This window comes from Lathyrus oleraceus, chromosome 7 (assembly GCF_024323335.1).
Source record: "Lathyrus oleraceus cultivar Zhongwan6 chromosome 7, CAAS_Psat_ZW6_1.0, whole genome shotgun sequence".
NCBI classification, from domain to species: domain Eukaryota; kingdom Viridiplantae; phylum Streptophyta; class Magnoliopsida; order Fabales; family Fabaceae; genus Lathyrus; species Lathyrus oleraceus.
In genome coordinates this window covers 176747939-176762789 of record NC_066585.1, presented here as the reverse complement: position 1 = coordinate 176762789, position 14851 = coordinate 176747939, and the positions used below count along the sequence as shown (strand labels likewise).

General features: G+C 41.2%; 2 protein-coding genes across 2 annotated transcripts in view; both read left to right on the top strand.

Moving 5' to 3' along the window:
- Positions 1-14851, top strand: part of LOC127105430 (L-type lectin-domain containing receptor kinase IX.1) — a 95262-nt gene that overhangs the window by 37589 nt on the left and 42822 nt on the right. The gene's annotated exons all lie outside the window — the stretch shown is intronic.
- Positions 11722-12159, top strand: LOC127105433 (18.2 kDa class I heat shock protein-like). Its single transcript, XM_051042617.1, has one exon. The coding sequence runs from the start codon at positions 11722-11724 to the stop codon at positions 12157-12159; it is 438 nt and encodes a 145-aa protein (XP_050898574.1).

The following is a 14851-nucleotide window of genomic DNA, read 5'->3' as shown; positions in this document are numbered from 1 at the left end:
GTACTGGCTGGGGGCAACTGATCGATGTACCGTACAAGTCCGATAAGTCTGGCTTGGGGTTTAAAGATCAGATCAACGTTGTAGAAGATGCTGATAACGATTGCGACTTGGATAGCTGGATTTTCCCAACAATTGGTGACGGACCCAACAATTGGAAGGCTGAAGACACTATCCCTATTTCCTTTAGTCAGGAGTAATTGTTATTGTTTATTTTAGGGTTGCAAATTTTTAACTTTTACGATTGAACTTCTTAAAGCATTGTGTCTATGCCCGGGGCACAATAGCTAGTTTGTTAAGGGTTTTGTCATTTTCATAAGCATATTCACATTCAATAAATCAATGGACTTTTTGCATTCAAATATTGCGCTCTTTATTTTTCCTGTTCCTCCAACAAGCTATGTTTTCTTACACACACTCACGTAACAAATTGCAGATCCCTACCCACTCTGGATCCTGTTGATGATAGCTCCACTACTGTTCATTATGACTTTGAAAATCCGATCTACCAAGCCGAAGATGGAAGTGAGGAAGATTGTGAAGTACCTGAAGAACTTGCCAGACTGTTATTGCAAGAAGAAAAGACCATACATCCGCATGAAGAATCCATCGAGATTGTAAATCTGGGTACTGAAGTAGACAAGAAAGAAGTCAAAATAGGAGCCGGCTTGGAAAACGGTGTTAAGGAAAGGTTGATTCAGATGTTACATGACTATATTGAGATTTTTGCTTGGTCTTATGAAGACATGCCGGGATTGGATACTGATATAGTGGTGCATCGTTTACCGATGAAGGAGGACTGTCGTCCTGTTAAGCAAAAGGTTTGCCGCATGCGTCCTGAAATGTCCGAGAAAATCAAAGCCGAAGTCATGAAACAGTTCAATGCTGGTTTTTTGGCTGTTACTTCTTATCCTCAATGGGTTGCTAATGTGGTACCAGTGCCAAAGAAGGATGGTAAGGTGCGAATGTGTGTAGATTACAGAGATTTGAATAAAGCGAGTCCCAAGGATGACTTTCCACTTCCGCACATTGATGTTCTGGTAGATAACACCGCTCAACATAAGGTATTCTCCTTCATGGATGGATTCTCGGGTTATAACCAGATCAAAATGGCGCCTGAGGACATGGAGAAAACTACGTTTGTGACGCAATGGGGCACCTTCTGTTATAAAGTAATGCCATTCGGTTTAAAGAACGCAGGGGCAACGTACCAGCGTGCTATGGTGGTTTTGTTCCATGACATGATCCACCATGAAATAGAAGTATATGTGGATGACATGATAGCCAGATCTCATACTGAAGAAGAACATCTCGAGCACCTATACAAACTGTTTGAGAGGTTGAAGAAATACAAGTTGAGATTGAACCCGAACAAATGCACCTTTGGGGTAAGATCCGGTAAACTCTTGGGCTTTATTGTCAGTGGTAAAGGAATTGAGGTTGACCCGGCCAAGGTGAGAGCTATTCGAGAAATGCCAGTTCCCCGTACGAATAAAGAAGTCAGGGGTTTCTTGGGATGGTTGAACTACATTGCCCGGTTTATTTCCCATTTGACAGCTACCTGCAAACCCATCTTCAAACTACTGAGGAAAAATCAAGAGATGATATGGAATGATGAATGTCAAGAAGCTTTTGACAAAATCAAGAAGTATCTCCAAGAACCTCCAATTCTGGTGCCACCAGTTGAAGGAAGACCTCTAATCATGTATTTGACCGTGTTAGAAAGTTCAATGGGGTGCGTGTTGGGGCAACATGACGAGTCTGGTCGAAAAGAGCATGCCATATACTACCTTAGCAAAAAGTTTACCGACTGTGAAACAAGATACTCACTGCTTGAGAAAACTTGTTGTGCTTTGGCCTGGGCTGCTCGCCGACTAAGACAGTATATGTTGAATCACACCACTTTATTGATTTCTAAGATGGATCCTATCAAATACATATTTGAGAAACCCGCCCTCTCCGGAAGAATAGCAAGATGGCAGATGATTTTAACAGAGTATGATATTCAGTATACTACCCAAAAAGCGATCAAAGGAAGCATGCTAGCTGATCATTTGGCTCATCAAGCAGTGAATGATTACCAATCTATGAATTTTAAGTTCCCAGATGAGGATGTCATGCTTGTTACTGATTATGAAGAACCTGGACCGGATGAAGGACCCGAAATGGGATCCCGATGGACTATGGTTTTTGATGGATCGTCTAATGCATTGGGCAACGGTGTTGGCATTGTAATCATTTCCCCCAAGGGTTGCCATACGCCTTTCACTGCCAGACTATGTTTTGATTGTACCAATAATATGGCTGAGTATGAAGCATGTATTTTGGGACTCAAGGCTGCTATAGACTTAAGAATCAAGTTTTTGAGTGTGTACGGAGACTCAGCATTAGTAATCAGTCAGATCAAAGGAGAATGGGACACTAAACATCCGAATCTCATCCCTTATCGAGAGCGGGTGTTGACGTTAATCCCATACTTTGAAAAGATTACATTCGAACATATTCCACGAGAAGAGAACCAGTTGGCAGACGCATTAGCTACCATGTCATCTATGTTCAGAGTCAGAGGGGACAATGAAGCTCCCATGATCACCATTGAACGATTAGATGAACCAGCATACTGTTATGAACTTAACGCTGATGAAGTAGAAGAGAAACCTTGGTTCCATGAAGTAAAAAGATATTTAGAAACTCAGGAATACCCCGAAGGGGCATCCATCAATGACAAAAAAATTTTGAGGAGGTTCTCCGCCAAATTCTTTTTGAGTAATGGAATATTGTACAAACGTAACCATGATTCGACTTTGCTTCGCTGTGTGGATAAAAAGGAAGCAGAAAAGATTATGGAAGACATGCACGACGGTATTTTTGGGACTCACTCTAGTGGACATACAATGGCCAAGAAGATTCTGAGATCAGGGTATTATTGGTCTACCATGGAAGCTGATTGCCACCATCACTCCAGAACGTGTCACAAGTGCCAGATCTATGCGGATAAAGTACATGTGCCTCCTGCTCCATTAAACATGTTGACAACACCTTGGCCCTTTGTAATGTGGGGCATTGATATGATCGGAGAGATTAAACCTACCGCTTCTAATGGACATCGTTTCATCCTTGTTGCTATTGATTACTTCACAAAGTGGGTAGAGGTAGCCTCATTTGCTTCTGTTACCAAGAATGTGGTGGCACGGTTCATCAAGAATAGTCTCATTTGTCGATACGGCATCCCTGAGAGAGTCATCACTGACAATGGCACTAATTTGAACAACAAGATGATCACTGAACTCTGCACGCAGTTCAGGATAAAACACCATAACTCTTCTCCGTACCGGCCAAAGATGAACGGCGCCGTAGAAGCGGCTAATAAGAATATTAAGAAGATTATACAAAAGATGACGGTAACATACAAAGACTGGCATGAGATGTTACCATTTGCTCTTCATGGTTATCGCACTTCAGTGCGAACCTCGACAGGGGCAACTCCGTTCTCTTTAGTCTACGGAATGGAAGCCGTTTTACCAGTGGAAGTTCAGATTCCCTCTCTAAGAATCATGAAAGAGGCAGGCTTAGATGAGAATGAATGGATTCAGACTCGACTCGATCAGATAAATTTGCTTGATGAGAAGAGACTTGCGGCTGTATGTCATGGGCAGATATATCAGAAGCGCATGACTCAGGCATTTAACAAAAGAGTTAAGAGACAGGTGTATCAAGTTGGCGACTTGGTGATAAAGCGTATCATTCCACCACAAGGTGATCCCAGAGGCAAATGGACTCCCACATACGAAGGGCCATTTGTAGTTAGGAAGGTATTCTCTGGTGGAGCCATGATGCTTGCTACAATGGATGGCGAAGATTTCCCGCATCCTGTGAACGCGGACATAGTTAAAAAATACTACGCATAAAAGAGATCCGCTAGGTCAACGTACCTAAGCAAAAGTAAGAGCATCCCGACGAACCAAAAGGGTTCGGGCAAAAATTAGGGATAAACATATAAAAATGTACACCCGGCAAGTCGAAAACCTGAAAAGGCGGCTTGGGCAGAAAAGGGTATCCTGGTGGACTGAAAACCTGAAAAGGCGGTCCAGGCAAAAATTAGGGATTAAAGCGTATGATTATGTCCTGTTCCCAGTCAGCTTCACCCAAGTTCAAAGGACTGAACACGCCAATCACTTCTATCCGACAGCAGGAGATGAGATGCTTGAAGACATAATAACAGTAGTGGAATTAAAATCAAAAGGACTTTTCTGCATAGCTTTCTCTTTGTTTTCTCGACAATTTCCTCTTACTAGGATTTCTGTCTCCTTGTATCCAAATTGCCTGTTGATAGGCCTCTTTCAAAATCCATACAATTTCATTTCCAAAAAAAATAAAAAATACTTTTGTCTTACTTTCTCTGTTTTGTTTGCGTAAACGTCCATTGATTTAATTTGAATCGATATATGCATTTGAATATGATCAATGTTTACCAAAATACATGCATAAAACAGAAATAGCAATTACTACCAGACTTCAGGATCGAGGAGAAGGTCTAACCATGCTTCCCATGAATCTGTTGCCAATTCTATTCCCTCAGCAAAGCCTGTTATTCCCCAGAAGAAATTGGCATTATTCCCCGGCAAAACCAGCTATTTCCCAGAAGAGGTCAGCATCACCAGACAGACTGGTCATCTCTTCCATCCCCAGCCAGGCTTCTGTTGAATATTTCTACCATCAGACAGAAATCAAATACCCCCAGCTGAGAAAGGGTCATCAACACAAATGTCTCCGACCGGAATCTCGGGATTTATTTTCCCCTGGCAGAACTTCTCAGACGCATAATTCATTCATTACATCATTTCACAGCATACGCATGCATACAACATTCACATTTATTTTCGCAAGCATAAAACATCTCATGCATCATGACATGGCATGAAGCTAACTTTTCTTTTCAGGTTAATTCAGACAGACATCGTTATCAATCACATTCAAGATTCAGATTCATCTTTCAGATATACTCTATAAACACTCATTCTAACAAGTATTCTGGTATCCTCCTAGCGTACGACCCATTTGGACCTTCAAATCCTCAGATACTACCTAGCGTACGGTACATTCAGGGGTGTAGTCTAGCGTACGATTACTTTCTTCTTCAGATATAGCCTAACGTACGGCTCATTCTGCAACTCAGATTCGATCTAAAGTACGATCCATTCTGACCTTCAACAATTCCAATACGGTCTAGCGTACGACCCATTTGGACCTTCAAATCCTCAGATACTGCCTAGCGTACGGTACGTTCAGGGGTGTAGTCTAGCGTACGACTACTTTCTTCTTCAGATACAGCCTAACGTACGGCTCATTCTGCAACGCCAATACGGTCTAGCGTACGACCCATTTGGACCTTCAAATCCTCAGATACTGCCTAGCGTACGGTACATTCAGGGGTGTAGTCTAGCGTACGACTACTTTCTTCTTCAGACACAGCCTAACGTACGACTCATTCTTCAACTTAGATACGATCTAGCGTATGATCCATTCTGATTTTTTTCATCCCCAGTGAAGTCACCCGCCTAATGGATAACTCATTCAGATACGGTCTAGCGTATGATCCATTCTACTCCTTTATCCCCAGCAGTGTATAACGCACTCTGACTCCCCCAGCGAAGTCGACAGCCTAATGGATGACTCACTATACGGTTTAGCGTATGACCCGGTATGACACCTATGTCTTTAGGTATCGTCTAATGTACAACGCATTCTGAAGCCCTCGTCATCAAACTTCCTGGATGGCATCTTTAAGCCCATCTCCATCAAGACTAATTGACAAGTGCAAATTTTTGGGGCATTCTAGTGTTCAATAATCTTCCACCTCCAGACCACGAATGGCATACATGCCATCCTAACTCTCTCGGTTCAAGAATATTGAACAGGGGCAGCTATCATACCCCAAAATTTGCCCGTTAATCTTGCAAAACATTTTTCGAAGCACTCCAACTCATTTTTCAAGGGATTGACCTTAAAGGAACAAAGGCCCAGCTCACAAGGGGCCCAATCCAGAAAATGCCCAAACCGGCTTGCTCGCTAGGCGAGCAAACCCTTCGCCTAGCGAACCCTTCGCTACACGCTCGCCTAGCGAAGCTTGCGAATATCAGAATTTTTGGGCTTCATGCTGAGCCCATTAGGTCACAAAAAACCACTATAAATACCGACACTTCAGTCACGAAAAGAGACGAAGACGGACAGAAACCCTAGCATAGAAACCAAACCCTGGAGGCTAATCCAGAGAATTCAGAGTAACCCTAAAGGAAACCCTGAAGGCGACTCATCTGCACAGAAGTTGCCTCCGCCCAACTCAATCCGATATCGAAAGTGATCAGCCCATTCAACGTGGCAATTCAATTGCAAACAGGTTTGCGCATCACTACTGTTTTATGCTTCCAATCGGTAATCTCTAAATACATAATGCATCATGATTGAATTTTTGGATATGTAATTAGATTTTGCATGTGAATTTAAGTATGCCTGAATATCCTGAATGTTTGACCATGTTATTTCTGTAATTGAATGCCATAGGGTTCGGAGTTCCGGAAATATTACTGCTGTCAAACTCAAAACCCGTAGCCGCTCGCTAGCACATCGCTAAGCGAGCCTGTAGCGAGCACTCGCTAAGCCTTCGCTAGGCGAGGCATGAGCGAACGTGACAGTCGCTGTTTTTTTTTGTTTTGTCTTATGCTTGTCTAATCGGGATTTATTATAACCATGCATTATTTGGCATGACCTTATTACTGCTGTGTTTCTTTCGTGGTGCAATTCTCAATTGCACTTTGTCTCGATGTTCTAACCCGTGTGCTGAATTTTGTAAAGGGGCTTACATACTCCCGAAGAAACGGCCTGCTAGGTATTCCACTTTATTTGTGGGATACCCTTATGGAAATATATTCTGAATTACTTAATTGATTTTAATGTGGAGATTCATCCTAATGACTTAAATGATTATAATATGGAGATTCATCCTAATTACCTAATTAATTAATATTGCCTTTGAATATGTGATCTTGGACCTCTCTTCGTTGCCTTACGGTATTATGGTATTACGGTCATGTCCCGCGAATGTGGGATACTCTTAACAAAGACCCTTCGGTTAAATCATCATGTCCCTACAAAATAAACCATAGCCCCTCGGATGTTGCCTTCGAATACATGATTTTTGTCCCTCGATGACCCTTCGTTGTAGCCTACGGTTAAATGATGATTGTCCCTTCGAATGCTAAGGTATCCCTACAAATGTTGCCTTCAATGACCAATCGATGACCCTACGATGTCCCTTTACATCCAAAGGATCAAACTACTTACTTCTCAATAGTAAGGACAGTTTTACCCTCATAAGGATAGGAAATGCCCATAAAGACCTTGGGTAGGTATAATTCTTAATTGCTGGCTCACAACCTAAAACATTTTTCACACCTCACACCTTTCAAAACATCTTTAGAAAATCACCACTTGGTCTACATTCATACTAGAATCATTACCGAGTTATATTTTTCTAAACAATTTTCAAAACTAAACGAGATAACCACTTTGTATACATTCATACAAGAATCATTACAAAGTTAAATTCTCTTTTCAAAACATTTTCTAAACAGTTCACAAACACTTTTTCAGACAAGAAAAATAACATAAGTGATCAAGCAATTAAAAGCCCATGGATAACCATGGATACAAAGGGTGCTAACACCTTCCCTTTGTATAATGTACCTCCCGAACCCAAAATCTAATCAAGGTCTTTCCTGTTCTTTTCCACCTTTCCTTATTGGATAAAAGAAAAGTCGGTGGCGACTCTTGCTATCCGCGACATTTGCTTTCCAAAGCAAAAACACACAAAGTCAGTTCACCGTATGACACGCCTCGACAGGGCCGCGTATGTGTTTGCTGTTGAACTGGTAGTTGACGACAAGCCCTGGTATCACGACATCAAGCGCTTTCTGAAGAATCAAGAGTACCCTGCAGGGGCATCCAACAATGATAGAAAGACTTTGAGAAGATTGGCAGGCAGTTTCTTCTTGAACAAAGACGATGTGCTGTATAAGAGGAACTTCGACATGGTTCTACTTAGATGCGTGGATAGACACGAAGTAGACATGTTAATGCAGGAAGTTCATGAAGGCTCCTTCGGTACTCATGCCGGCGGACATGCAATGGCTAAGAAATTGTTGAGAGCGGGTTATTACTGGATGATCATGGAATCTAATTGTTTCAAATATGCTCAGAAGTGTCATAAATGCCAGATTTATGCTGATAAGGTACATGTGCCGCCAAATCCTTTGAATGTGATGTCTTCGCCGTGGCCTTTTGCTATGTGGGGCATCGATATGATTGGAAAGATTGAGCCGACCGCCTCCAATGGGCATCGCTTCATCCTTGTTGCCATCGACTATTTCACCAAGTGGGTCGAAGCAGCATCGTTCGCGAATGTCACCAGACATGTGGTTGCCCGTTTCATCAAGAAAGAAATCATTTGTCGCTATGGGATTCCCGAAAGAATCATTACTGATAATGGTTCTAATCTCAACAACAAAATGATGAAGGAGTTGTGCCAGAACTTCAACATTCAGCATCACAATTCTTCCCCTTACCGCCCTAAGATGAACGGTGCTGTTGAGGCGGCAAATAAGAACATAAAGAAGATTGTGCAGAAGATGGTCGTTACGTACAGAGATTGGCATGAGATGCTACCCTTCGCCTTGCATGGGTACCGTACTTCAGTACGTACATCGACCGAGGAAACCCCTTACTCCCTTGTGTATGGTATGGAAGCAGTCCTACCTGTTGAAGTGGAGATTCCTTCTCTAAGAGTCCTGTTGGATGTCAAGTTAGACGAAGCTGAATGGATTCGGACAAGGTTCAATGAGTTGAGTCTTATCGAAGAGAAGCGAATGGCAGCCATTTGTCATGGGCAGTTGTATCAGAGTCGGATGAAGAGAGCCTTTGATCAGAAAGTGCATCCTCGATGTTTCCAAGTCGGAGATTTGCTGTTGAAAAGGATCCTTCCTCCTCAGACAGATCACAGGGGCAAGTGGACTCCTAACTATGATGGACCGTATATTGTCACCAAGGTTTTTGATGGTGGGGCCTTAATACTTGCAACTATGGATGGTGAAAACTTCACTTCCCATGTGAACTCAGACGCAGTTAAAAAATACTTCGCATAAAATAGACCTGTTGGACAGTAAAAAAGAATAATCCAGGCAAAAAATGGGCATCCCGACGAACCAAGAAAATGAAAAGATTCAGGCAAAAATTAGGGATTAAAAATGAAAATATCGTACACCCGGTAAGTTGAAAACCTGAAAAGGCAACTTAGGCAAAAATGGGTATCCCGGTGGATTGAAAACCCGAAAAGGGCGATCCAGGCAAAAGTTAGGGATTAAACGAATGACTGTGTTCTGAGTAGTTCTGAATCTCATCTCGTGTCAATGACTGGAAACTTTTGAAGGATAGGAAACAGTCCAATCACTCTTTTCAGAAAGCTGATCATCTGGAGGATCTTGAAGACGAGCAAGTCATAGCAGAATTGGAACCCAATAGAAATCCATTTCACATTGCCATTAGATTAATTTCTGTTTTTATCTTTTGTGCGATTACCTCTTTCCAGGGATTGCTTCCTGATGTAAATGCCTATTCAGAGGCCATTCAATCAATAAAATCATGTTATTCAGTATATCTCTGTTTGCATTTTCATTTTACTGTTTTGTTTGCAAAAATGACGTCCGAATTTTTGATAAACATTGCATCATGAAACATAAGAGCTTTACAGGTACATGCTTAATAAACATTTAAAATTGCTGTAAATGTTAAGTGCTTTAGATCGAAGAATGGGCATGATCAGTGATAGACTATATATCCCCAACGGAGTTGATAGTGCCAGACTGTATCTTCCCAGCAGAAGCGGCTGCTCCTCAGGGTTCGATGCCAGATCGATGATCTCGACACCAGATCCATGGTCTCTTTCCTTGAAGCAGAATCTCGGTACCGTATCGGTGTTTGCTTCCCTTGCTAAGTCGTCTCTCTCGCAGATTATGGTTGCCAGAACCACTATTGCTTTCCCCAACAGCAGGTTTTCAGTGCCGTTCTCACCCCAGTCAGAGTCTCGGTATTTCGTCATTGCTAGAACACCGTGTGGCGGGTCATTTCCCCACAGAGTTCTTTGCGCTGTGCATTTCCAACAGCCTTTCCAGGGTCCAGAAGATGGTGATCATTTCCCCAGCAGATTCCCTTGCCTCGGCTTGGCATTCTACCCAACATTTCGCATCCCTGCATGTAGAATCATATTGCATTGCATCCTCCCAAATCACGTAGTATTTCCATTTTCATGGAGCATTACGCCATTGAAAAATTCAAACACACGCATGTAAGCATCAAACATTCTCGGTATCCCAAGTGATAAGCCAGAAGTTGTTTCCAGTACTCAGAATAAAGATTGTTCATGACTTACCTTTATTATCCCTAGCAAGTGTCATTGGCCCATGCGCCGCCTCTATCATCTTTCCCTATTTCTTCCGATGCTGACAGGCATGAAGTTTTTCCGGTATTCAGACCGAAGTGGCATTCAGGCCAATTTTCCGATGTTCAGATCGAAGAAGTTTCCGACATTCAGGTCGATGCAACTTGTGGCATTCAGGCCAGTTTCCGGTATTCAGACCGAAGTGGTGTTCAAGCCAATTTTCCGATGATCAGATCGAAGAAGTTTCCGACGTTCAGGTCGATGCAACTTGTGGCATTCAGGCCAAGTTTCCGACGTTCAGGTCGATGCAACTTGTGGCATTCAGGCCAATTTTCTGATATTCATATCGAAGTGGCATTCAGGCCAATTTTCCGATATTCAGATCGAAGTGGCATTCAGGCCAGTTTTCCGATGTTCAGATCGAAGAAGTTTCCGACATTCAGGTCGACGCAACTTGTGGCATTCAGGCCAGCCTCTCGGTGTTCAGACCGATATTAATAATCTCATATCTTCCGATGTTCAGATCGAAGTCATTTCCAGTATTCAGACTGATGAGCGGCATTCAGGCCATGGTTATTTCTGTGTTACCATTTATTTTGGTATCCAGGTTAACATTCTTTTTTGATATTCAAACTAACTCTCACCGTACCAGACGGATTCTTCTTTCAAGACCACCTATTTGCCGATTCTGACAGGCATTGTTACTTCGCTTCACTTCAGTGCAAATTTTCAGGCTTTTATTGTATTCAATCCCTTGATACCCCGAAAGTGCAAAAGCCGCTGCTATCTTCTTTTCGGGTCTCCAGTTGATTGAATAGGGGCAACTGTAATACCCCAAAATTTGCCCCCCTCATTCATACATTCATTTTTAGGTCATTTAACATTTCATATTGCATTTCATCATATCAATCAGAATCAGATCCAAGAAGCTTGAATGTCATCCAAGACACTTTGTGGGTCCTATCTGGGTGATCAGTCAACACAAGGGAATGGCTTGAGATACTTCCAACATGTTCAAATGGGGTCTATTCATCAGTCAAAACGTTAATCTTGAAGGAGCAAAAACTTGTTCATGAACTGTCATGCTTGATTCAAAATCATAAAATAGTAATACAAATTAATGAAATGTGAAATACTATTTATAACCTTAGATGACAACTACACAAAAAAAGGAAGCATCAAAGAATTGTAAATCATCAAGATTCATAACAATCATCAACGAATTTAAAGAGAAGATGCCGATGATTCCGAGTTTCTTAGGTGGCAGAAGGAGCAATGCTTTCGATCCATTCCCCCTTGATGTTTGGGATCCATTCAAAGATTTTCCATTCTCCAATTCTTTTCCTGAAAATTCAGCATTCTTAAGCACACGTGTGGACCGGAAGGAGACTCCAGAAGCGCATGTGTTCAAGGCCGATCTTCCTGGACTGAAGAAGGAGGAAGTGAAGGTGGAGATTGAAGATGATAGCATTCTTCAGATAAGTGGAGGGAGAAAAGTTGAGAAAGAAGATAAGAATGATCAATGGCATCGGGTGGAGCGTAGCAGCAGAATACCAGAGAATGCTAAAATGGATCAAGTCAAAGCAAACATGGAGAATGGTGTTCTCACTGTGACATTTCCTAAACAAGAGGTTAAGAAACCTGAGATTAAGACCATTGATATTTCTGGTTAAGGGCACAACGAGTTCTGTGTTAGAATGGCATACTCTTCTTTATTCTAATGCTTAGCATGTATTTCTTGTGTGTTTCTAAACTATGTGTATGAAAGAAAAAGAATGAAATCATGTAATGTGTTTTGTATTTTCCAGAATTTTATGTGAATAAACTTGTGTTTAAAGTACATATGAAATACAGTATCAATTTCCCAGTTAACTATATAGTTCAGAATATTGTGATTCAAAACTTTGTTTTGCAGATTGAAAATTTTCAAAATAGTTGTTGTTAGTTGAATATTCATAAGCCACATTATAATAACATTCAGGTCCCCTAAACCATAAGATCCCAAACTAGATGTGAACTCAACTTCCACGACAAAATGCTTCCTCCTCGAAAAAGATGAAAAATCTAAACTACCATCCTAGTATTCTTATATTATGTGTTGAGGGAGTTTTTCACTGGGAGCATTGAACACTGTGGGACTTCTTTTCTTGGAGCAAGACCTTTGTGAGAGACACACCACATATTTACCTAAAACCTTAAGGTGATAGGTGAGTGGGTTCTCTCACTTATAAATGCACAAGTTTTCATATTTTTAACCAATGTGAGATTATTATCTATATTACTCAACACTCCCCCTCAAGTGTGAGTCCACAATGCTCCAACTCTTCTTACTTCCACAAACTCTTGTATCGCACGGAACGTTTCTTATTCGTCACACTGGCGCTGTTGACACTCTTCAACAAAACATTTTTTATTCACCATCCTGGAGCCGTTGACTTTCGATACAAGTAATCCGGTCCCTTTCTGAAACCAAATGGCTGTGATACCATTTGTTGGGGGAGTTTTTCACCATTTATTGGGGGAGTTTTTCACTATTGAGCATTGAACATTGTGTGACTTCTTATAAGTGAGAGAACCCACTCACCTATCACCTTAAGGTTTTAGGTGAATATGTGGTGTGTCTCTCACAAAGGTCTTGCTCCAAGAAAATAAGTCCCAAAATGTTCAGTGTTCCCCATTGAAAAACTCCCCCAACAAATGGTATCACGAGCCTTTGGTTTCAGAAAGAGACCGACTTACTTGTATCGAAAGTCAAACGGCGCCAGTATGGTGAATAAGAAACGTTCCGTTGAAGAGTGTCAATGGCGTCAATGTGGTGAATAAGAAATGTTCCGCAGAAAAGTTTTCACTTGAGGGGGAGTATTGTAGACTCACACTTGAGGGGGAGTGTTGAGAATATATCAAGTGTGAGTAGTATGGGTAATAGTCCCACATTGGTTAGAAATATGGAGACTTGAGCATTTATAAGTGAGAGAACTCACCCACCTATCACCTTAAGGTTTTGGGTGAATATGTGGTGTGTCTCTCACAAAGGTGTTGCTTTACCCACAATATTCAATGCTCCCTAGAGAGAAAAACTCCCCCAACATTATGATAAGTTCATTCTTCTTGTGGCACAAATTATTGATGCCTCAATTGACTAATCATGTTCACTTCTACCGACTATTTCCATCTTTGGTGGTGCTTTTCACATCCTTGAAAATTCAAAAATATTGTTAATTTTCGAAGATGCCGGAAATGACCAACAGAAAATTGGATAAAACACCACCTTGCATGATGTTCTTCTCCAAATAACACTCCATTTTCAAAACCTTTTAAAAAGTTTATTTTATTCTCACTCACCTTTTCAACACGAGAATATCATTTTTGTATTACATCACATCATAGAGAACAAAACAAGCTGGAATTGGAGATGAAGTTCATTCATTTCATCATTCATTCTTTGCATTAATCTTGTTTATGAGCTTAAAAATGGTTATTGAATCCGAATAAGCATCTTCGGACAAAGTTTGATATGGTTCGGATGTGCATATCCGGATTGTTCTGTTAGTTTAATTTCTAACATTATTTTTTTCTGTTATTAATGATATTAAATATGGTGCACCCAAATATGTTTCTCAAAACTACTTTTAGTGTGAATGTTAGATTGGTCGAAGTGAAGCGTGATTTTGAATTGGATGAAGTGAATGATGATGTTCAAACGGATGAAGCGAATGATGATGTTAAACCATGTGTTTGACTGGTAGTTGTCGTGACTTTAATTGTATGTTGTCGTGTTAAGTCTAAAGTTTATTGCTATGAGAGATAACTTATTTTTCGAGGTCATGCTCAGTTTTATTGGACATCTTTAGGGTCGTGCTCGATCAAGGGTTGGCGCACCTTCCATGCCTCTAGGTGAAAACCCGATTCAAAGTTGATGTAATATGGACTCGTCTTTAGCTACCATGAGAGAGATGGACCTCTTTGTGGTCATTACCTTTAACTATGCACTTGTAATATTGGATTTTGATTGCTTTCTTCGCACGTTTGAAGCGATTTTGACACCACCCTAACTACACTTTAATGGCCTTTTTGGAGAAGGACCTTTTCCCTTCTTTCACCAAGAGCTCCTCTTCCTAGTTCATGTAGGGTTGTGTAATACCCCAAAATTTGCCCCCCTCATTCATACATTCATTTTTAGGTCATTTAACATTTCATATTGCATTTCATCATATCAATCAGAATCAGATCCAAGAAGCTTGAATGTCATCCAAGACACTTTGTGGGTCCTATCTGGGTGATCAGTCAACACATGGGAATGGCTTGAGATACTTCCATTATGTTCAAATGGGGTCTATTCATCAGTCAAAACGTTAATCTTGAAGG